Genomic DNA, 22398 nt, shown 5'->3' with positions numbered 1-22398 from the left:
AATGCTTAAAAGGACAGTCAAATTATAGGCTTCATGATGTGATCTGTTGTGGGTGTTGTTAAAAATTCAGCATTTGCTAACAGTTACTAAACAGCTGTGCATGCAAGTAATCTCAATAAACTCAAATGGTGCTACTCGTATGCATTCATTTAACCATGTGAATGAATCTTTGCAGCATCGAGGCCTTAGGTTGTAAAAACACAAAGGGGCAGGGACTGAACTTTAATTTAACCGGTATAGGGTGGTGTTTATGTGACCATTACTTATTTTCACGGTAGTGTCCAAGAAGTGGATCTTTTGTGTGGACTGGTCCAGGCTGAGGTTGATGGTGAGGTGGAAATTGTTGAAATTCAGGTGGAATTCTTCAAGGGCCTCCTTCCCATGGGTCCATATGATGAAGATGTCCTTAATGGAGCACAAGTAGAGGAGGGGCGCTAGGGGATGAGAGCTGAGGAAGTGTTGTTCTAAGTCAGCCATAAAAATGTTGGCATACTGTGGGGCCATATGGGTACCCATAGCAGTGCCGCTGACTTGAAGGTATAAGTTGTCCCCAAATCTGAAATGGTTGTGGGTGAGGACAAAGTCACAAAGCTCAGCCACCAGGTGTGCCGTGACCTCATCGGGGATACTGTTCCTGACAGCTTCTAGTTCATCCTTGTGTGGAATATTGGTGTAAAGAGCTTCTACATCCATGGTGTCCAGGATGGTGTTTTCAGGAAGATCACCAATGCATTGTATTTTCCTCAAGAAGTCGGTGGTGTCTCAAAGATAGCTAGGAGTGCTGGTAGCGGAGGGTCTGAGGAGAGAGTCCAAATAGCCAGATAATCCTGCTGTAGAGTTCCAATGCCTGAGACGATGGGGCGTCCAGGATTTCCAGATCTTGGGTAGCAGATAGAATACCCCTGGTTGGGGCTCTAGGGATGTGTCTATGTAGATTTGTTCCCGTGCTGTAGCAGGGAGTTTGTTGAGCAGATAGTGTAGTATCTTTTGGTACTCCTCAGTGGGACTGGAGGATAGTGGTCTGTAGAATGTGGTGTTGGAGAATTGCCTGGCAGCCTCCTGTTCATAATCCGACCTTTTCATGATGACTACAGCAACAAACTCCCTTCTACAGCAGGTACTTAGAACAATGCTTCCTCAGCTCTATTGTGCTAGGTGCTGTACAAAGGCAAAACAAGAAGGTGGCGCTTCCTACCCTAGAGAGTTTACAGTCAAAATAAATGGATTTATTGTCTCTTTGTTTGACTGTATCTTGCTTACCTGATATTTTCTAGCTATATTACAGTCGCATCCAATTTCTTAATATTTTTTTATTTGTCATTATTTACTTTGAAGTTATTTAATGTTTTCCTCCTTGTTTCTTCAGTAATCCACAGGGAGCGTAGGCTAATTAGGCTTTTGTATCAGGAGTTTAGATGTGATTTTTTTGAAACCCTGCTGCTCCCATCGTGCATGGGTTAGTAGGTTTTGTGGATCTGGTAGGCTTCAGGATTGAGGACCTGATTCTACAAACACCTTTGAGTAACTTTAGTCAATGGGATTGCTCACATAAGTAAAGTTACTTATGTGGGTATTTGCAGGTCCATAGTAGATAAAATACCGGAGTTCCTTGTACATTCTTCAATACTTTGTTCTACATATTGTGGCCCTATTTCTGATCTTACATCACTGGGCAACTGATTTTATACTGGTGTAAATAAGATGAGACTCAAATCCTATGTCATTTTTATGAATTACTCTATTGATCCTTGGAGAATTAAATTATCAAATATTGTGGGAGGGTTTCTTGGGGTCCCTTACACTGTTGGTATGATCCTACAACATGGGAGTAATGGGGTAAGTCAGTAAAGTCAATTTCCCCGTTTTTTTCCTTGCACACACAGAATTAAATGCACATTATTGCTTGCTAATCAGATATTGGTTTACATGGCAAACACTTCTAAACATTTGGGAAAGCTTATTTCCAGTCAGCACTTCGATGAAGTGTTGATTTTTTTGTTGTCATGTAAGGATTTAAAGCTAGCCTTCCAACAGCTATGAAAGAAGGGAAAAATGCAGGGTGAAATAAATCTTGTAATCCCTTAATGAAAATGGCTTTGAACTAAATCTGAACTCCACTGGCTCCAGTGGGATTTACACCATTGTAAATGCCAGCAGAATCTGGCCCTGAAGCCGCAGACCACTTCCTTTCACTCGACGTATTAATCTTCCAGTGTTTATATTTTATGTATGGGCATATACTGGCTGCCAAGTAGTCTCACAAACTGTGGACAAAGGGATGGAGGAGCATAAAATAAAAAACATTTGAATCTGCCTGCTCCCAAAACCTCTCCCCACAAGGCATGTAGAGGGGCCAGCACATAAGGGCCAGAGGTGCGGTTGATGCATTTGTATGTATGCCTAGTCTGACAATGGCAATGACGTACCTTTTACTATTGTTGCTAGGAGCTCAAATAATCTGGGTGGAAGGTGTGTGTGTGTGTGTCTGACATGGGTGGGGAGGAAGAGAGTGGATGTTGCAGTCAGAACCTGCGTGCATGATTGAGCTGCACACATCTGTGTGCCCGTTTTAGGGCCCTTTCGCCAATGGATTAGGATTTCCTTTTGATTCTTGTTACCTGCACAGTTGAATACAGGCACAACCATGACTACTGTATGAATCTCTGTTGTCTGATCTACACTGTAGATGAGTAGGGAATTTTTTCCATGTTGAATCTTTTTCCCTGTGACAATGATATAGATACATGGGTTGTTTTTTGAGTGTAATTCAAATTGCACATTTTTACTTAGAAGTATATGAACAAATGGCGTGGTATGTTTTTGTCCTTAGCTACTAAGACACCCCTCCTCACCCCCCGCCCCCTTGTATAACCAGGAAAAGTTTATTCTGCACTCAGGACAGCACTTTGTTTTTCTTATTTGGTAGGTTTGCTGCATTTAGATGTTTCAAACGGAGAATGCGTTTAGTGAAAGCCTGTGGTTTGCAAATAGGAATCTGGTGATACTATAAATGTACACTTACGCACACACTCGTGGGCCAAATTCTTTCCTGGTTTAAGTCCATTACATCCTGGAATGACGCCAGGCATGAATGTAGCTGCTTGAATGGATAGGAAGGCAGGAGGCTGAACTTGAGAAGTGTATAAAGGGCTTGATCCAAAGCCCCTTAAGGGCAACATGTATTTCTGTCGGCTTCCTTGGGCTTTGAATCAGGCCAGTAGAGTACTCAAGATAGAGAATGGCATTTGGAATGGCAGAGGAGAGTATTAGGGCTGGTGATGAGGAATTTTCGAGTATGTTGCCAACTCGGGTGCCAGCAGAGGCTCGCTGTGTGATGGACGCTGGACAAGTCGCTTCACCCTGCTCCAATTCCTTCCTCAGTAAAATGGGGATAATACTGCGCTGCCTTGCCGGCTTGATGAATGATTGCAGTGTGTTGACACCATTGTAGGAAAGGTGTGTGCATAAACACAGTGTATCCTCTTTTTATTGACTGCAATTACAACTCATTGGAATTGTGCAATTTTAATTAAAAGTGTGTACACAAATGGCATATGTTTTTGTCCTTAGTCACTCAGACAATGTTTGTACATGGATTTCTTTGTGATGACTGGGTGGTTAAGAAGTGCTCTCTACTCCTTTGTGACCTTTATCTGTCTGATATTCTCACTAAAAGCTGCTTCAAAGTTTGTCTGAGTCCCGTATTTGAATGATAAATGCAGCGAGAGCAGTCAGTGCCACCGGTGAAGTCGGTAAGGATCCCTCCTCTTCTTTGTGAGGAGATCTCAGCATCTGCTTATCAAACACTAACAGAGTTAGTGTCATCACCCCTAACACTTATCAACATGCAATGAACTGATCCAACTTACACCAACTTATTGCTCAGATCCAAATCTACTGCTTGGATAGCTGACGGTAACTGAGACACACCTCTTTCAAAGGATATTGCTATTTAAAATAATAGACCTGGTTCTGCTGCTGCTGACGCTAGGGTAAATCGGGAGTAATTCCAGTGATGTCAAGGCAGTAACAATGGTATAAGCGAGAGGAAAGCCAGGCTCAAAATGGCTTAAGTAATCTGTGTTACCAATAATACTTCACTCTATTAAAACTGAGAACGCTTCCTCAGCAGATGAAAACTGGCCTCTCGCTATTGACAGTAAACAGAGCCAGACTGATTTATACCAGCTGAGGATAGGACTTTAATTTTTTTTAATGTTACTTTTTGTGCTTCAAGCTGCCTGAAATTAGACTGAGGGGTTTCCCATTTGTTTATACTGTTGGATTCTGAAGCACCAACAAGTTTTTATTTTGTGTTCCCAACACTGTAGAGGGGATGTCGGACCTGCTATTGCTAGATCACTCGTTCCAGTGTAGTTCAGTAGTGGCTGAAATGTGTTGCCATCTAATGGCCGTTGGGTGGCCTGTGTGAAATGGCTTGGTGGTGTCACTCCAGTTTCACGTTGTACCTCACTCCTAACCCCCAACCCCACTAGCAGCCTTTGATCGCTGTCTGAACACGGAAGCTAGGGGGGTTTTAGGTTTGGACTGAGCCTAGAGACTGTGGGATTTTCAAATTAAGCCTAAAAGAGTTGCACGTCTCCATAAATCCCATTACAAGTTGGGTGCCTTACTCCCATAGACTCCATAGACTCCTTTGGAAATCCCAGCCTAAACTATCACTCATCCTAGGGGACCATCCCTACAGGCTGCAGTTGAGGCGATCTGTGGCAGTGTGGGACAGTGCTCCTTCCTTGCCTGTACGTGATGTAAAAGCTTCATTCTCCTGGGCTGTTAAGGTTTTGCCTTTCATGAGTACTCAGTTTTAGAAAAGGTAAATTCTGGAAAACAAATGGAGCTGGTTGTTTTAATGAGGGGGCAGGAAATGTAACAAAAATGGGAATGCTGGCTGTTTCACAAGAGGAAAACGCTCTCCTTTCTGTGCTGCTCTTTGGGTTAAGAGGGTGTTGAATAAGCTGGCAGAGACCCACAGCAGGCAGGGCTCACAGAATTATTTCAGTTGGGTTGGTTCACCACAGGATCCCGTGGAAGTCAGATGATATTCTTTCCCATTGCACTTTCACAGGAGGGGAAAAAGAGGAAAAAAATGAGTCTTTTTACTGAAATAGCCTCTTCTGCCTTTTGCACATTCTTTGCTTCAGTCACATTTAGCAGAGATCAAAATCGCCTTTCACTGAACATGAACCATGAATCTGACGTGCAGAGTCAGTATAGTTATACTTTTTAACATTGAATCAAGGGGCAAGGAGATGAATGAAGAACCACCTGGGTTTATATCGCACAATACTGAGCACTAAATTCTGCACTTAAGATATGTGCAGGCATTTCTTGCTTGTTTAAATTCTGCCTTTAGGTATTCACATACAACTTCCTCCAGCAGCATGCTTGTATCTGAGGGGAGGGTTTGGCCCATTGAGTTTAGTGGGAGTTGGGTAACTTGGAGTAGAATTTGGCATAGAGGGAATCGGATTTGCATTTCCAAGGGCAGAATTTAACTGTAACTCTTGATACACAGAAGACTACTGAAGATCAGAGAGAACAAATACAGAGAAATTTTGCTTCTGTCTATGCTGAATAATTTGGACCTGTTTCTCTGCCCCGTTACACCAGTTTTACACCAATGTAAATTCACAGATTTTGCTACGTGGGCACATGTTTTACTACAATCAATAACGTTTTATCTGGAATACAAAGGAGTCATCAGAAAAAATCCTCTGATTCTCCCATAGAAATATAAGTCTGTTGAGAATTGTCTCGGCTTGTGTCCCAGGAAGAGGTGGTTTTTTTCAGCCTGTATTTTAAATAGATCAAGAGCCTCATCCTGCTCTTATTGAAGTCAGTGGCCAAACTCCTGTTGCTGTGAGTGAGAGCAGGACTGGGCCTGAGGTTTGTAAAGCATTTTGAGCATGAGTCGTTGCTTACCAGTGTAGGTCAGAAAGGAAAACTGAATATCGGAATGGAAATGCCAAGGGCATTAGGTGGGTGTAATGTAATAACCTGAGCTGGAATGAGCTAGGACACCAGGGTTAGCATCCCTACTCTTGCAGAAAGCACAATGGGCTCTTGAAGTGGTTGTAACTTTTGATTTTGCTTTTCATCTAAAAGTTGGCGTCTCCAGCCGCACAGCACGCTCTAACTCCGTGCTGGGACACTGACTCAGTGCTGGCTCAGAGGGAACATGTTATCAAATGAATTATTAATGCAACTTCCCACAGCATTCGGCTCTTCCTTGAGAGTCTTCCATCCAAATACCAACACAGCCCAGTGCTGTTTAGCATGGGTGAGCTGCAGCTGATGTGGCTTAGCAGCATTAAACTGTGTTGGGAAGCTGTTTTCTAAACTGCTGTTGCTTTGTGCTTAGCTAAAGAGTTCCAAAGTCAGTTGCATTTAGCTTTCTTTTTTCCTTACCCTGTCTGGTGGCTTATCTGGGTCTTGGTTTAACATCGCTTCAAGGGGTGTGTTGGACATGAAATTTGGACTGACTTGGATGCCACTGGGAAAGTGTCTCTCAACCCATGAGCCATCTATCATAGAATTATAGGACTGGAAGTCATCTAGTCCAGTCCCCTGCAGGACTAAGTATTATCTAGACGATTCCTGAAAGGTGTTTGTCTAACCTGCTCTTAAAAATCTCCAATGATGGAGATTCCACAGTCTCCCTAGGCAATTTATTCCAGTGTTTAACCAGCCTAACAGGAAGTTTTTCCTAATGTCCAACCTAAACTTCCCTTGCTGCACTTGAATCCCATAGTGCTGCTTGTCCCAGTCTCAGAGGTTAAGAAGAAATTTTTTTCTCCTTCCTCCTTGTAACAACCTTGTATGTACTTGAAAACTGTTATCATATCCCCTCTGCCTTCTCTTTTTCAGACTAAACAAACCCAACTTTTTCAATCTTCCCTCATAATTCATGTTTTCTAGACTTTTAATAATTTGTGTTGCTCTTCTCTGGACTTTCTCCAATTTGTCCACATCTTTCTTGTAATGTGGCGCCCAGAACTGGACACAATGCTCCAGGTGAGGCCTAATTAGCATGGAGTAGAGCAGAAGAATTACTTCTCATGTCTTGCTTACAATACTCCTGTTAATACATCCCAGAATGATTGCTTTTTTTGCAACAGTTTTATACTGTTGACTCGTATTTAGCTTGTGGTCCATTATGACCACCAGATCCCTTTCCACAGTACTCCTTCCTAGGCAGTCATTTCCCATTTTGTATGTGTGCAACGGATTGTTTCTTCCTAAATGGAGTACTTTGCATTTGTCCTTATTGAATTTCATCCTGTTTACTTCGGACCATTTCTCCAGTTTGTCCAGATCATTTTGAATTTTAATCCTATCCTCCAAAGTACTTGCAACTCCTCCCAGCTTGGTATTGTCCCCATACTTTATAATGTACTCTCTCTACCATTATCTGAATCATTGATGAAGATATTGAACAGAATCCCACTCGTTATGCCCTTCCAGCATGACTCTGAATCATTGATAACTACTCGCTGGAAACGGTTTTCCAGCCAGTTTTGCACTCATCTTACAGTAGCTCCATCTAGGTTGCATTTCCCTAGTTTGTTTATGAGACGCGAGATAGTATCAAAAGCTTTACGAAAGTCAAGATATACCATGTCTATTACTTCCCCCCTATCCACAAGGCTTGTTACCCTGTCAAAGAAAGCTATCAGGTTGGTTTGACAAGATTTGTTCTTGACAAATCAATGCTGATTGTTACTTATCACGTTATCTTCTAGATGTTTGCAAATCAATTGCTTAATTACTTGCTTCATTATCTTTCTGGGTACAGAAGTTAAACTGACTGGTCTGTAATTCTCCAGATTGTCTTTATTTCCCTTTTTATAGATTGGCACTATATTTGCCCTTTTCCAGCCTACTGGGATCTCTCCCGTCTTCCCTGTCTTTTCAAAGATAATGACTAATGGCTCAGATATCTCCTCAGTCAGCTCCTTGAGTATTCTAGGATGCATTTCATCAGGCCCTGTGACTTGAAGACATCTAATTTGTCTAAGTAATTTTTAACTTGTTCTTTCCTTATTTTATCCTCTGATCCTACCTCATTTTCAGTGGCATTCGCTATGTTAGACATCCAGTTGCTACCAACCTTCTTGGTGAAAACCGAAACAAAGAAGTCATTAAGCACCTCTGCTATTTCCACGTTTTCTGTAATTTTTCCCTCCTCATTGAGTAACGGGCCTACCCTGTCCTTGGTCTTCCTCTTGCTTCTAATGTATTTGTAGAATGTTGTCTTGTTACCCTTCACATCTCTAGCTAGTTTGATTTTGTTTTGTGCTTTGGCCTTTCTAATTTTGTCCCTATGTACTTGTATTATTTGTTTACATTCAGCCTTTGTAATTTCACCTAGTTTCCACTTTTTGTAGGACTCTTTTTTTGATTTTTAGATAATTGAAGATCTCCTGGTTAAGCCAGAGTGGCCTCTTACCATACTTCCTGTCTTTCCTATGCAGTGGTATAATTTGCTCTTGTGCCCTTAATAAGGTCTCTTTGAAAAACTGCCAACTATCTTCAATTGTTTTTCCCCCTAGACTTGCTTCCCATGGGATCTTACTACCAACTCCCTGAATTTGCTAAAGTCTGACTTCTTGAAATCCATTGTCTTTATTGTGCTGTTCTCCCTCCTACCATTGCTTAGAATAATGAGCTCTCTCATTTCATGATCTCCTTCACCCAGGCTGCCTTCCACTTTCAAATTCTCAACCAGGTCCTCCCTGTTTGTCAAAATCAAATCTAGAATAGCCTCTCCCCAGCAGCTGTCTCCACCTTCTGAAATAAAAAATTGTCTCCACTACATTCCAAGAGCTTGTTGGATAATCTGTGCCCTATGGTGTTGTTTTCCCAACAGACGTCTGAGTAGTTGAAGTCCCCCATCACCACCACGTCCTGTGCTTTGGATGATTTTGTTAGTTTCATCTACTTCTTCTTCCTGGTTTGGTGGTCTGTAGTAGACCCCTAGCATGATATCTCCCTTGTTTTTTTTTAATCAATTTTATCCTTACCCAGAGACTTTCAACAAGTCTATCTCCTATTTCCATCTCAACCTCAGTCCAAGTGTGCACATTTTTAATATATAAGGCAACACCTCCTCCCTTTTTTCCCTGCCTGTCCTTCCTGAGCAAACTGTACCCTTCTATACCAATATTCCAGTCATGTGTATTATCCCACCAGGTCTGTGACACCAACTATGTCATAGTTGTGTTTATTTACTGGCATTTCAAGTTCTTCCTGCTTATTCCCCATATTTCTCACATTAGTATACAGACATCTAAGATACTGGTTTTATTTCCTCCCCCAATTCTATTTTCTCTCCTTTATTCCTGCTATAACAGCCCATGCTCCTCCCAAATTCCAACCCTTCTCCCACGTCTCCATGTTTTTGACTTATCTGTGGGCTTTGGTCACCTGCCCACTTCAAACCTAGTTTAAAGCTCTAGATTAGCCACTCTGTATCCAAATATGCTCTTCCCCTTCCTCGCTAGATGGACCCCCATCTCTGCTTAGCAGTCCTTCCTGGAACAGCATCCCATGGTCAAGAAAGCCAAAGCCCTCCTGGCGACACCATCTTCACAGCCAGGCGTTCACCTCCAGGATGCATTTGTCTCTGCCTGGCCCCCTACCCTTGACTGGAAGGACTGAAGAGACCACCACCTGCACTCCCAACTTTTACTTCCAGAGCCCTGTAGTCACTTGTTGGGGTGGTGGCTGTGATCGTCCCAGCCTTAGGGGTACATGGCTTCTCCTCCACCACCTTTTGGGGTGATTCCTCATGGCTCATTGCCAGGGCAGCATATCGGTTTTCCATCACCATGGTGGGTGGGTTGGGAGCAGGGGTGGAGCACTGTCTGCTGCCAGAAATAACCAGCAGCCAGTGTCCTCCCTGTGACAGAGCCATATCTTCCTCCCCTAGTGGCATAACAGCAGTTGTCTCTTGCTGGATAGCTCTCTCAGCCTTGGATGTCTCCATATGAATACTCTTGAGGAATTCCTCATGGGCATGGATGCTCCTCAGCCTAGCTACCTCCTCCTATACCTCTCCCACCTGCTTCCTGAGAGATTCCACCAGCAGGCACCTTTCACATTGGATGGTCCCCCCAGCTTGGCTTTCTTTGAGTGGGAAATGCAGGCCACAGTCTCCGCAAATCCACACCAGGATCTGGGTAGAGGCATCCATGTTTAGGCTATTTGTCTGGATACCAATGGAGGAGACAGGAGCAGTGTTGGCACTGGTGATGCGGCCCTTCCTAATCATAGCAATTCTAGTATGACTCTCTCTCAAACTCCCCTCTTCGCGATCCCCTGTTCGCTAGCTCCCCTTGCAGTGCAAGGATGTGCCAGAAGCAGGACAAGGGTGTGCCAGTGTTGCTTAGCTGGTCTCGCTGACAAATTGGCAGGACACCAATCTCTGACTATTTTTGTTTTCTTTATGGCTATAAATGCTCCATTATGGAGAGGATACCTCACACACCAGATTGCTGTCTGTCGAGGTCTCTGTTGGTATCCTGCTGTTGTTAGAAAAGGCGGGGAGGGTATTTGCTTTCTCCTCCTACCCAGTTGGCAAAGGCCTGGGAGATAATTTTCAGAAGAATGTAGATTTAGTGCTTTGCACATGCAATCTAGCAAAATTTTTGTGTGTATGTCTTGAGGAAAACAGTGGAACAGTATAATCCCCTAAAGAGAATTCATTAGAAGTTAATGGTACAAGAGTTTTGTAGTTCTATGCATATTTGAAGCCTGTTGTTGTATTTGAATAACACACTGCATGAAATGCCCCCTGTCTAGAGATTTATTTGTAAAGCCCTTACTTGTTACTCAAGGAAAACTCCCATTAAATTAGCTACTAACCACCACATCAGCTATTACTATGCTTCATTTACTTATGATGATAATCCCTGGGCACACGTACATAGAACGCAGTTATGGGAGGAATAATTTCTCCCTCAGGCTAACTATGAAAACCATAAATGTTGTCCTGTCAGACCTATTCAGAAAACACACCACAAACTCTTGGGGACCAATATGCGTAGCATTCTCTTGTGGAGAAGTCCTACAGAGTTTTCTAGAAAGTGACAATCTTTTCATAGATTTTTTTTTAAACCACAGTAAAAAATTTAATAGAAAATTAAGACTGTGCTATAGAGTTACATAGAATGGTTCAAAAGAGCAATATAAAGGATGTAATTCTCCATTCATTGTACACATTTTAAGAATTATTTCTATACAGTCGTATAGGTTTCACCTCATAAGATCCTAAAGGATATGTAAAATGATTAGGCTCACTTATTAAAAATACAGAGTTCAGCAAATACTGCAAATGCATACTTGTAATCTGTAGACACAGAAAGGAGAGCATGGATTTATCATTAAGATTTTGTATAGATACTGTGTGTTGTTTATGAACAATTAGACACTACATTCTAAACTGAGATACAATATTACTCTTGGTTAAATTTATAAATAAAGGAGACATGATCACTGTAAAATTAAGCACAACTGAAAGGTATGTTCCCAAATTATGGATGCAATAAGAGCCTGGGAATATATTATACATGACACATTTCGTTCCCCTTTTGCTAATGACTAGTGATTTTTAGAGCCTCGGGATTTGGGTGCCCAATTTGAGACATTTTAAAGTGGTCAGCTATTCAGTGCATGCTGAAGATCAGGCCCCTTTAAGGGTTTTCACAATGAGCACTAAAAAATGGAGGCACCGAAAATACCTAGTCACTTTTGAAAATTTTGGCTGATATCTTTTGGAAATTTGCTTTTCAGCTTCCCAAAAATATGCTTCCCGTGGTTTTGAGTGTGATGATAAAACAGTAGCAAATTGACAAGGCCCGAACTGGGCTTAACACTAACATACCTTTTCATGTCTTTAGGAACATGAGGTCTTCTGGGCTTTCAAGAGGAAGAGCTGGTGGACTGCATAGACATTGACAACAATTTGTGTGACGACAGTGGGACCTGCGACAGGAAAGTCTTCGCTTTGGATATATACGTTAAATCTTTCCAATTGATAGAAGGCAGAAAATTACCAGACATGTCCATAGCCCTCAAGCAAGTTTTTAATAAGGACAAGACCTTCCGTCCCAAACGCAAATTTGAACCTGGGACCCAGAGGTTTGAGCTCCATAAACGAGCACAGGCCTCACTGAACTCGGGAGTGGACCTGAAAGCAGCTGTGCAGCTGCCCAGTGGAGAAGACCTAAATGACTGGGTGGCAGTTCACGTGGTTGACTTTTTCAACAGGATCAACCTGATCTATGGAACTATCTGTGAGTTCTGCACAGAGAGGACCTGCCCGGTGATGTCTGGGGGCCCTAAGTATGAGTACCGGTGGCAGGATGACTTGAAGTACAAGAAGCCCACTGCATTGCCAGCACCCCAGTATATGAACCTTCTCATGGACTGGATCGAGGTGCAGATCAACAATGAGGACATATTTCCTACTAGTGTGGGTGAGTCCAAGCAAAGCCTAGAGCCATAAACCGTATTTCACTCTGTATGCCTGGAATGCTCCACTTCTTTTCCTAATAGTAATGGCTCTTGAACTCAGAGTGTTAGACTCTGGAGTGCTGCTGGGGAGATGTCAGGCATTCCACAGGAGTAGCACGTCAAAAGATGAAATGATTGCTTGCTTTAAAAAAAAAAAAAATTAAAATCTTTTCAGCCCAGCCACTCAGCCCTGGTAAGCCATTTAGCTTAATTATTTAGGGGTGGCAACAGCAAGGGCAATAATAGCATAGTAGCCTATCTGAGGCCAATCAGGTCTGAACCTTCACTCCCTTGCACCTTAAGTAGCCATTGACACCTATACAAAGTGGGCATAAAAAGCTACCTAATCAGGATGGTGGCATTTTACATCCACTTCTCTAATGGCTGTGCATAGTACAAGGCAGTGGAGAATCAGGATCACAGTGTGGACTGTTACCCATGGTCCCTTTGCCCCCGCTCCTGTCCCCCCCCATGAAAAGACGAAGAGTGAGGAAAGTGAGCAGCTATCCTCTGGAGGGAAAAAAAAATCCAAATCTTATCTGTGCCCAAGTCTTTATGATGGCTACTGATGCTGCTAACTGTGGATGCGACATTTTTCCTTAGTCACTTTTCAAGGTAGAACTGCACTTTAGAGGAAGTTTGATTTAACAATTTCTTTTTATTATTTCTAACTTCTTGCAAATCGCAAAGCTGTGTGATTATCCTAAGGGATAAGGGAACGTCGTGTTTATCAGCGTGAGGTTCAGAAAAGATCTGGCTTAAGTGAGGTAAGGAGTAGCAAGGGGAGGGCGATACTGAAATCAAGTGGTTAGAAGATTACGCAGGCTGGCTTAGTTTAGAAGGGTTTGTTGGGAGGTGAGAGCATGTAGCAAGATTGCAAATATCAGTAAGCTCTGCTGACCTTTGGATTGCCGACTGTCCAGCTCTGATCATCATGTGGGTGGGCAGACTTGTTGTGGGTTTGTGTTCCAGAGGCTTGTCCCTCTTCCTTTCCTCTCATTGCATATCGGTATGAAAGATGGAGGTTACAGGCTGTAATCTAAACTCCTCTAGTTTATCGCACAGCAGGAAGAAGGCAGGTTTCAAAGGAAGCTGTGCCTCATTTTATGAGCAGTGGGAAGTGGCTTTGATTTCTCCAGGTCTCCTTGATTTTTGAACTTTCACTGAAATGTATGTGGGCTTTGTTGTACCGTGGTTGTGTGATGGCTCGTTCCAGTGTTTCACTTCCCTTTGGTAATATCAGTGACTTTGTTTATATGTGCAGAAAATATTTATGGTCAATTCTGTGGCTTTGGGAGAGGCAGATAACATGTTGACAGCTTTTATTGAACCAAGAAATAGTCTATAATACCCAAACTTTCAGTGCTAATAATCTCCTTCTTTGGAAGAAGTGACCGGAGGAACTTTTTGTCCTGAAAGCTTGTGGATTATGAATTATTTGTTGGTCCGATGAGAGGAATCTTCTCGTTATCCTCATCTACGTAGTTAAATTTCCAGAGCCACCTCCTTGTTAATAAAAGCCGTTAGCGGTGTCTGGGAGATGGATTCCCCACTGCCTAGTCCAGGGCAAACCTCTCAGAGCTCTGTGGGACAGTGCCAAGTCCTATCATTTTCAGTCCATTCCAGGATGAAAGTCAAACAAACAAGGGGATCCATAATACCCCCCAGCCAGCTTCCTCCTCCCAGCAACCAGCTCCAGTTTGTGTCTTGCACTGGGGAAGACAACATTCTGGGAGAGGAAAGAGGCTGCTGCTTATCACGTGGCTCTGAAAGTCTGAGGTGCCAAGCACAACTCTGATGTAAATGAGACCCGCCAGTGCTCAGCGCCTCTGCAAATCAAGCTTTGTGCCTGCCCTCCAGTGCGAGCTGAGGGAGTAACCACAGCCAAGGTAGTCCTGCACTGCACTCCTTCGAGGAGGGTTTTGCTCCAGCATGGGGTGTTGAGAGAACAGAGTAGCAGCACAGCTGGAGCCTGAGCTGCCGTTGGACTGGGAGTTTCCTTTCTCCTGGATCCCTAGGCACCATGGGTGGAAGATAGACTCAGACAGACATACTTTATCCTTGGGCCTGCACAGCAACCTCCTCTATTGGGTTAGTTACAAAGGAATCTCTGAGGTGAACTCCACACAGTTCTCTGGAGCAGTTGTTGCCATCTATGAGTATTTCCCCAGGCAGGTAAAACTGAGCCCATAAAGCAGAAATGCAAATGTATCTCCCTTCACATTTGTGGGTCAAGAGACACAATCCATGGCTGCAGGAAGCCCGCAGAACCCCAAACTTGGGTCTCAGCCTTCTGGTTCATCTGTAAAATAGCTTTGCATTCTATAATACTTGAGCCAAACGCTTCTGGGCCTGGCGTGACTGTTCTCCTCTCTGGTCAAAGTGCACATATGTTGTGAGAACAGGGATGCAATAGCAGAGGTTGTGAAAACTCATGCCTGAGACCAGAGAGTTCCACTCCCATGTATGCCTTCTTTCACCCCAACAACATAGGGTTCTTATGCTGCCCTAATTGTTGCCCTTACCCTGCGGGAGTGGAAATACAGCTGGATCCTTGCTTCTCTTCTCTGTACTCTTGCACCAGTTCCAAGGCAAGGTGAGACTTATTATCATTAAGTTTCACTTAATTTCCCTGCTGTGTGGGCACAATGTGCTGGGACTGGAGCAACCATGGGATCAGTGCAGTTGCAGCCAATGGCAGACTGAGAGGAGAAAAGAGGCAAAAGAAGGTCAATAATAATACTTTACATGTTCAAAGAGCTGTGCAATTACTGGCTAATTTAATTTTCATAGCATCCCTGTGAAATACGCAGATAGGTACTGTCCACGCTTTACCAATGGGGAAACTGAGGTGGGGTAAAATGACTTTCCCAAGGTCACACAGGGAGTCACTAGCAGGACCAGGATTAGTATAGAGAACCAGTTCTGTGCTCGTTCATCCAGACCATGTTGTATTCTGAGGTGGACGCAGGAGAAAAATGTTAACGATAGTGGAGAAAAGTCTCGAAATGTACGTATTCTTGTTGGCTTAGGATCAGACCACCGATGTTCATCCCTCTCTTAGTCCTAGTGGCATCATGGGAGCACAGCACACAATGCACCTGTTCGCTTCGCAAGCACTCCCAGCTATTGACGGAGTGGGGTGATGAAAGTCAATGAGGATTTAACACGTAGTGCTGCTGCTCCTCTGGTGGGTCTGCACTTTGGCCAAGTATGAAAGTTGAGGGCAGGAGGCAGTGGTGATGAGAGGGAGAAGGGAGTGATGGCAGTAAGTAGCTCCTCCGCACCACAGGGAGGTGAGGAAAGAGACGGTTGGTCAGGACTGGAGGGAGAAGCTTTTTGGTTGATGATTGTCAGAAGTAAGGATGGTGGAATGAGGCTGACATCATTGCGCTTGTGCAGCCTAGAATTTTTATCAATAACATGAGCTGGGGGACCTGACCTGCCACTTGCCCCATAGCACCGGGCATGGAATTTCAGGTAACGGTGGAGCAGCTCCATGCTACCTGGATCTTGTTAATTTGGCCAGGAATGCAGATCACTTGTGGGGTGAGTTATAAGGGCACGGTACCAATTCCCAGACTAATGTCCATCACTTGTTCACATAGTTGATTCTCTTCTGCTCCTACATGTGGTTACACTTCTCTGAGACATAGGCACTTCAGGAGGAGATTTTATGGATAGCCTAATGAAGCATTATTGCGTAATAATGCCTTTTTCTTAGCTTACCAGAAATATCTCCTGCTCTGAGTACGTCTGTACACGAGGACCAAGCAGTATCTACTGCAGGCACTAGTTTCTGTTTTGGATTGGTTATTAAGGCTCAGATTTTGAATGCCCAACTTGAGTGACCTTAGGTGCTGACATTTAGAGATGCGGAGCATCAGTTGACTTGGGCTAGAGTTACGGATGCTTGCCACCTCTGCAAATCAGGCCCTACGCATCCCAAGTTAGGTACCCCAGGTTCGTAGCCCAGTGAAAGTTTGGACCTAAATGTTACCATGAGAGTCAGTTTTCCCTTAGTGGTTAGAGTGGATGCCCAGGCATTAGAACTTCTAGGTTACATTCCAGGATCAAATAGTGACTCCTTGGGAAACTTTGAGCAAGTTATATAACTTTTCTGTGCTTCAGTTTCTGCATATGTAAAATCGAGATAATTGCCACCCAACGATTAAGGTATTGCTTGGAAAACTCTTAGAATAATAGCTGTGCTTAGCTGGCACATTCCATCCATGTTCCACCTTTCACTGTCCCCACTGCACGAGACAGAAGCTTTGGGACTGTGGTGTGCCATGGTTGCTGCCAGGGCTGGCCCTGGACCAAATTGTGCCCCAGGCAAGGAGTGTGTTTGGCACCTCCCCACTCCATTTGTTAAACTTTTTAATACTGTACAGCACCCCAGGCGGGTCACCTGGGTCGCCTGACCCTAAATCTGGCCCTGGTTGCTGCTGTCTGAGTCACAGCTCCCCTAAGGGATCTGTGCACGTTCTCCTTTCTATTATTTCGAGTAACCTTATTTTCATTCAGAAAAATTAATCACAGTGAAATGGCAAATGCTCATTCTTTGAAGCAACTGAACTTGATTACAAATGGATATCTGACCAAAAGAAGTTTGTCTTGTGCTATGCACTGTTGTTGCTACCACAGTAGTTTTAAAGCACAGCGAGCATTATTTTACCTCTTTTTAGGCTGCAGCTACCTCTGTGATCAAAAAAAGGTCTGCAAAAAGAAACTCTGCATCATAAAAATCTGGTTATTAATGGAAGGATTAATTTACTGCTGTGCATCTCTGCAGTGAGTCCCCCATAGATTCCTTTAAAAAAAAGTTTGTGTCCTTTTTACAGGATTTGAGCTGCCATTTCCATTAGCAAATGAATTTACTTAAGGGAATTCAGGGAGGAATTTGTAATGGCAATCCACAGAAACTGTACACATTTCCAAAACTAATCCTATTAAATAACGCCCTCTTTAATTTTATGTACATCATGCAGACTATTTAGAGTAGAATTTCCATAATTGCTATTAAACACAGCTTTTACTGAGGAGCTACTTGAAGGGGTCGAAAAATAGTTTCAGAAGGGCCAGTCCTATTGGGTTTCTTTTTGTTTTGGTTTTGGGGGTTTTTTTGTTTTTGTTTTCCTTTCCTTTCCTTTGTGGTTAAAAAACTGTAACTAGGAACTGGGTGAGTTAAAATGAGATTGTTACCAATTTATAACATGGACATCTGTATATATTTACACTGTACTGTCATCCCTGGGCCCCCTATCAGGGTCAGTCTGTGTGTTTCCTGTGGTCTATGGCCATTTCCTTCTGTACTTTTTGCAATCATTCTGAGCCGTTCATTTGCTGATCTCCGTCTCCTGCTAGCATCTGCTGTTGCTAATACACAGGAATGACTGGAGGATGAGAGCAGGACCTGGTATGGGAATTGAGGTGCTGATAGCAGAGTGGTGAGTGACTAACCAAACCACTTGCGCACTTCTTTCTGACAATATAAAGCCTTAAAGGGTCTCTTGTTCTGATAGCCTCTTGCAGTGAGGAGTGGTTTCCTTAATTTTTCCCCACTGTTCTCAGTTTGAATTTTTGTGAAGTGAGATTATAGCATGTCCGAAGCTAACAGTTCTAGAGACTGAAATTATATAGCCACAAACTTCAAGCTCCCTGCATTCCTCTAATTATATACCTCAATCCTGGTTTATAGGATTTATATCTGTAGTGTGAAAGATAGTTCCGTCTCCATGCCCACTCGAGGCTACTGTGTTGAGACCATCAACCCTGGTTTTGTTGGCGGGGGTATTTTTTTTTTGTAATTAATTTTTTAATGATTTTCCTAAAAAAAAACCAGACAACAAAAAGTACAAAAAGCTAAATGGCTTTCAACTTCTATACTTTTCCAAATACCATACGCTGCATGGGATCGCCAGCAGAATTATAGAATGATGCAATTTTACAACTTGTCAAAGCTGCAAGGCCAAGCAACACAAAGCCAGACACCATAAACATAACATGTTAGGGTGGGAATAACAGTAATAAAATAGGTTTCAGAGTGGTAGCTGTGTTAGTCTGAAAAACAAAAAGAACGAGGCGTGTTTGTGGCACTTTAGAGACTAACAAATGTATTTGAGCATAAGCTTTCATGGGCTAAAATCCACTTCATCAGATGCATGCAGTAGAAAATACAGTAGGAAGATCTAGATATAGATATACACACAGAGAGAGCATGAAAAAATGGGTGTTGCTGTACACACTATAATGAGAGTGATCAATTAAGGTGAGCTATTATCAGCAGAAGAAAAAAACTTTTGTAGTGATAATCAGGATGGCCCATTTCCAACAATTGACAAGAAGGTGAGAGTAACAGTGGGGGGGGGGATGGAATAAGCATGGGGAAATAGTTTTACTGTGTGTAATGACCCATACATTCCATTTTTATTCTAGCCTAATTTAATGGTGTCCAGTTTGCAAATTAAATCCAATTCAGCAGTCTCTCGTTGGAGTCTGTTTTCGAAGGTTTTTTTTTGTTGTTGTAGTATTGCGACTTTTAGGTCTGTAATTGAGTGACCGGGGAGATTGAAGTGTTCTCTGACTGGTTTTTGAATGTTATAATTCTTGACATCTGATTTGTGTCCATTTATTCTTTTACGTAGAGACTGTCCGGTTTGGCCAATGTACATGGCAGAGGGGCATTGGTAGATGTGCAGGTGAATGAGCCTTTGATAGTGTGGCTGATGTGATTAGGCCCTATGATAGTGTCCCCTGAATAGATTTGTGGGTACAGTTGGCAATGGGCTTCGTTGCCAGGATAGGTTCCTGGGTTAGTGTTTTTGTTGTGTGGTGTGTGGTTGCTGGTGAATATTTGCTGAATATTTGTCTGTAAGCAAGGACTGGCCTGTTTCCCAAGATCTGTGAGAGTGATGGGTCGTCCTTCAGGATAGGTTGTAGATCTTTATATTTGAGGATCAGGAAATAGTAGATCCTGGGAACAATTGCTGTATTTGGTGAGTTGCAGTTTTCATCTTTGAGAGCGATTAATTACAACATGCTGTGTGTAGACAGTGCTGAGGGGAACTGGGTGATCTAACTGCAATTTGATGATGTGCTCATTGTGTGCCCCGACTCCTGCACAAAATGAATTAAATTACTAATGGTTCTTCTCTCCCCCGCACTCCCACATCCCGCTGGAGACTTACATTGGGCATAATTATTTTTCATTTAGATTTTACTGGGGAAATGTTTCTCTTTGAAGAGTCACTGAAAAAAAGATTCAGAGTCATGTATTTTTAAGGCCAGAAAGGACCCTCCTGCATAACAAAACCCAGAGAACTTCACCAAGTGACTTAGCATCAAGTACGTAACTTGCAATGAGAATTCCATGTGAGAGACAGTATGTTCTGGTAGATTGAACATGGGCTGGGAGCCAAGAACTTCTGCTTTGTAGTTCCAGCACTAATAAGTTATTTAAGTGGTGGTGTGAGTTGTTCCTTGGGTATAAATTGATCAGAAACTGGATAAGTACTAAAGGAGCACCAATTTGGCATTCAGTGGAAGTGGAAAGTTACTTATGCTCTCGGCCTGTCTAAAGTAGGATTTGGAAGGTGTTAGCTAACACATGTGAACGGTCTAGTGTAGCCAATGCACTGTTAAAACTGAGGGTCCTACGTAGGCTTTCACTTGACCAGTTTAACACATCTTAAAAGATGTACTGCCCTGTGTATAGTAGGGTGTTAATGCGTGGTAGCTAACACCTTCCAGATCCTAACGTCAATAAGGCCTGAGAGTTGAGGTAGTTGTATAGTATCCTATGGGAAAAGTTCTATAGAATGTCATATGGATGAAACCAGGGATCCTAACAGACATTCAATAGGGTTTGTATTGGTTTTTTTTTTAACCAACAACAGGAGCTGTATATGGTCTTTATCGATCTGACCAAAGCCTTCAACTCTGTCAACCATGAGGCTCTGTGGAAAATCATGTCAAAGTTTGGCTGCCCAAGCAAATTTATCACCAATGTAAGACTCCTCCAGGACCAGATGACTGCCTCCATCCAGTGCAGTGGCTCCACCTCTGAGCCCTTTGTCATCCGAACTGGCGTAAAACAAGGCTGTGTACTGTCACCCACCTTTTTCTCCATTTTCTTAGCAGCTATGAAAACATTATCCCAAGACTGTCTACCACAGGGCACTGGCATCCAATATCGGACTGACGGCAGCCTCTTCAACCTTTCTCGTTTCCGTGCCAGAATTAAAGTAATGTCGGCAACAATAACCGGACTCCAGTAGGCAGATGATAGTGCTCTGGTTGCACACTCAAAGGAGGCTCTACAAACAACCCTTAATTGCTTCTCTGAAGCTTACAAAAGCCCAAGGCTAACTCTGAACATCAGCAAAACAAAAGTTCTCCACCAGCCAGTCCCTGCTCAATCATGAGACCCAGCAAGGAAGATCTACATTGATAAAGAAGAACTGTTTATTCATAGATGTTTATTCATAGATATTAAGGTCAGAAGGGACCATTCTGATCATCTAGTCCGACCTCCTGCACAGCGCAGGCCACAGAATCTCACCCACCCACTCCTATGAAAAACCTCACCCATGTCTGAGCTATTGAAGTCCTTAAATCATGGTTCAAAGACTTCAAGGAGCAGAGAAGCCTCCCTCAAGTCAACCATGCCCCATGCTACAGAGGAAGGCGAAAAACCTCCAGGGCCTCTCCAATCTGCCCTGGAGGAAAATTCCTTCCCGACCCCAAATATGGCAATCAGCTAAACCCTGAGCATATGGGCAAGATTTACCAGCCAGATACCCAGGAAAGAATTTTCTATAGTAACTCAGATCCCATCCATCTAATATCCCATCTCAGGGGATTTGGCCTATTTACCCTGAATATTTAAAGATCAATTACTTACCAAAATCCCATTATCCCATCATACCATCTCCTCCATAAACTTATCGAGTAGAATCTTAAAACCAGATAGATCTTTTGCCCCCACTGCTTCCCTTGGAAGGCTATTCCAAAACTTCACTCCTCTGATGGTTAAAAACCTTCGTCTGATTTCAAGTCTAAACTTCCTGGTGGCCAGTTTATACCCATTTGTTCTTGTGTCCACATTGGTGCTGAGCTTAAATAATTCCTCTCCCTCTCTGGTATTTATCCCTCTGATATATTTACAGAGAGCAATCATATCTCCCCTCAACCTTCTTTTAGTTAGGCTAAACAAGCCAAGCTCCTTAAGTCTCCTTTCATAAGACAAGTTTTCCATTCCTCGGATCATCGTAGTAGCCCTTCTCTGTACCTGCTCCAGTTTGAATTCATCCTTTTTAAACATGGGAGACCAGAACTGCACACAGTATTCTAGGTGAGGTCTCACCAGTGCCTTGTATAACTAAAACCTATACTAAAACCTCCTTATCCCTACTGGAAATGCCTCTCCTGATGCATCCCAAAACCGCATTAGCTTTTTTCACAGCCATATCACATTGGCAGCTCATAGTCATCCTATGATCAACCAATACTCCAAGGTCCTTCTCCTCTTCCGTTACTTCTAATTGATGCGTCCCCAACTTATAGCTAAAATTCTTGTTATTAATCCCTAAATGCATAACCTTACACTTCTCACTATTAAATTTCATTCTATTACTATTACTCCAGTTTACAAGGTAATCCAGATCCTCCTGTATAATATCCCGATCCTTCTCCGAATTGGCAATATCTCCCAGCTTTGTATCATCTGCAAACTTTATTAGCACACTCCCACTTTTTGTGCCAAGGTCAGTAATAAAAAGATTAAATAAGATTGGTCCCAAAACCGATCCCTGAGGAACTCCACTGGTAACCTCCCTCCAACCTGACAGTTCGCCTTTC

At 42.9% G+C, this 22398-nt stretch overlaps 1 protein-coding gene across 3 annotated transcripts in view; it reads left to right on the top strand.

Moving 5' to 3' along the window:
- The window catches only part of MOB3B (MOB kinase activator 3B), a 146035-nt gene that overhangs the window by 41589 nt on the left and 82048 nt on the right, over window positions 1–22398 (top strand). For all 3 annotated transcript variants that reach the window (XM_038403658.2, XM_043514938.1, XM_038403659.2), the window contains exon 2: window positions 11922–12500. In XM_038403658.2, coding sequence (XP_038259586.1) covers window positions 12083–12500 — 418 coding nt within the window. In that variant the 5' untranslated portion in view covers window positions 11922–12082. The remainder of the gene's footprint in view (window positions 1–11921; window positions 12501–22398) is intronic.

Source organism: Dermochelys coriacea, chromosome 5 (assembly GCF_009764565.3).
Source record: "Dermochelys coriacea isolate rDerCor1 chromosome 5, rDerCor1.pri.v4, whole genome shotgun sequence".
NCBI lineage: Eukaryota > Metazoa > Chordata > Testudines > Dermochelyidae > Dermochelys > Dermochelys coriacea.
The sequence above is the reverse complement of the archived record's forward strand: the minus strand, read 5'-3'. Positions and strand labels throughout refer to the sequence as shown.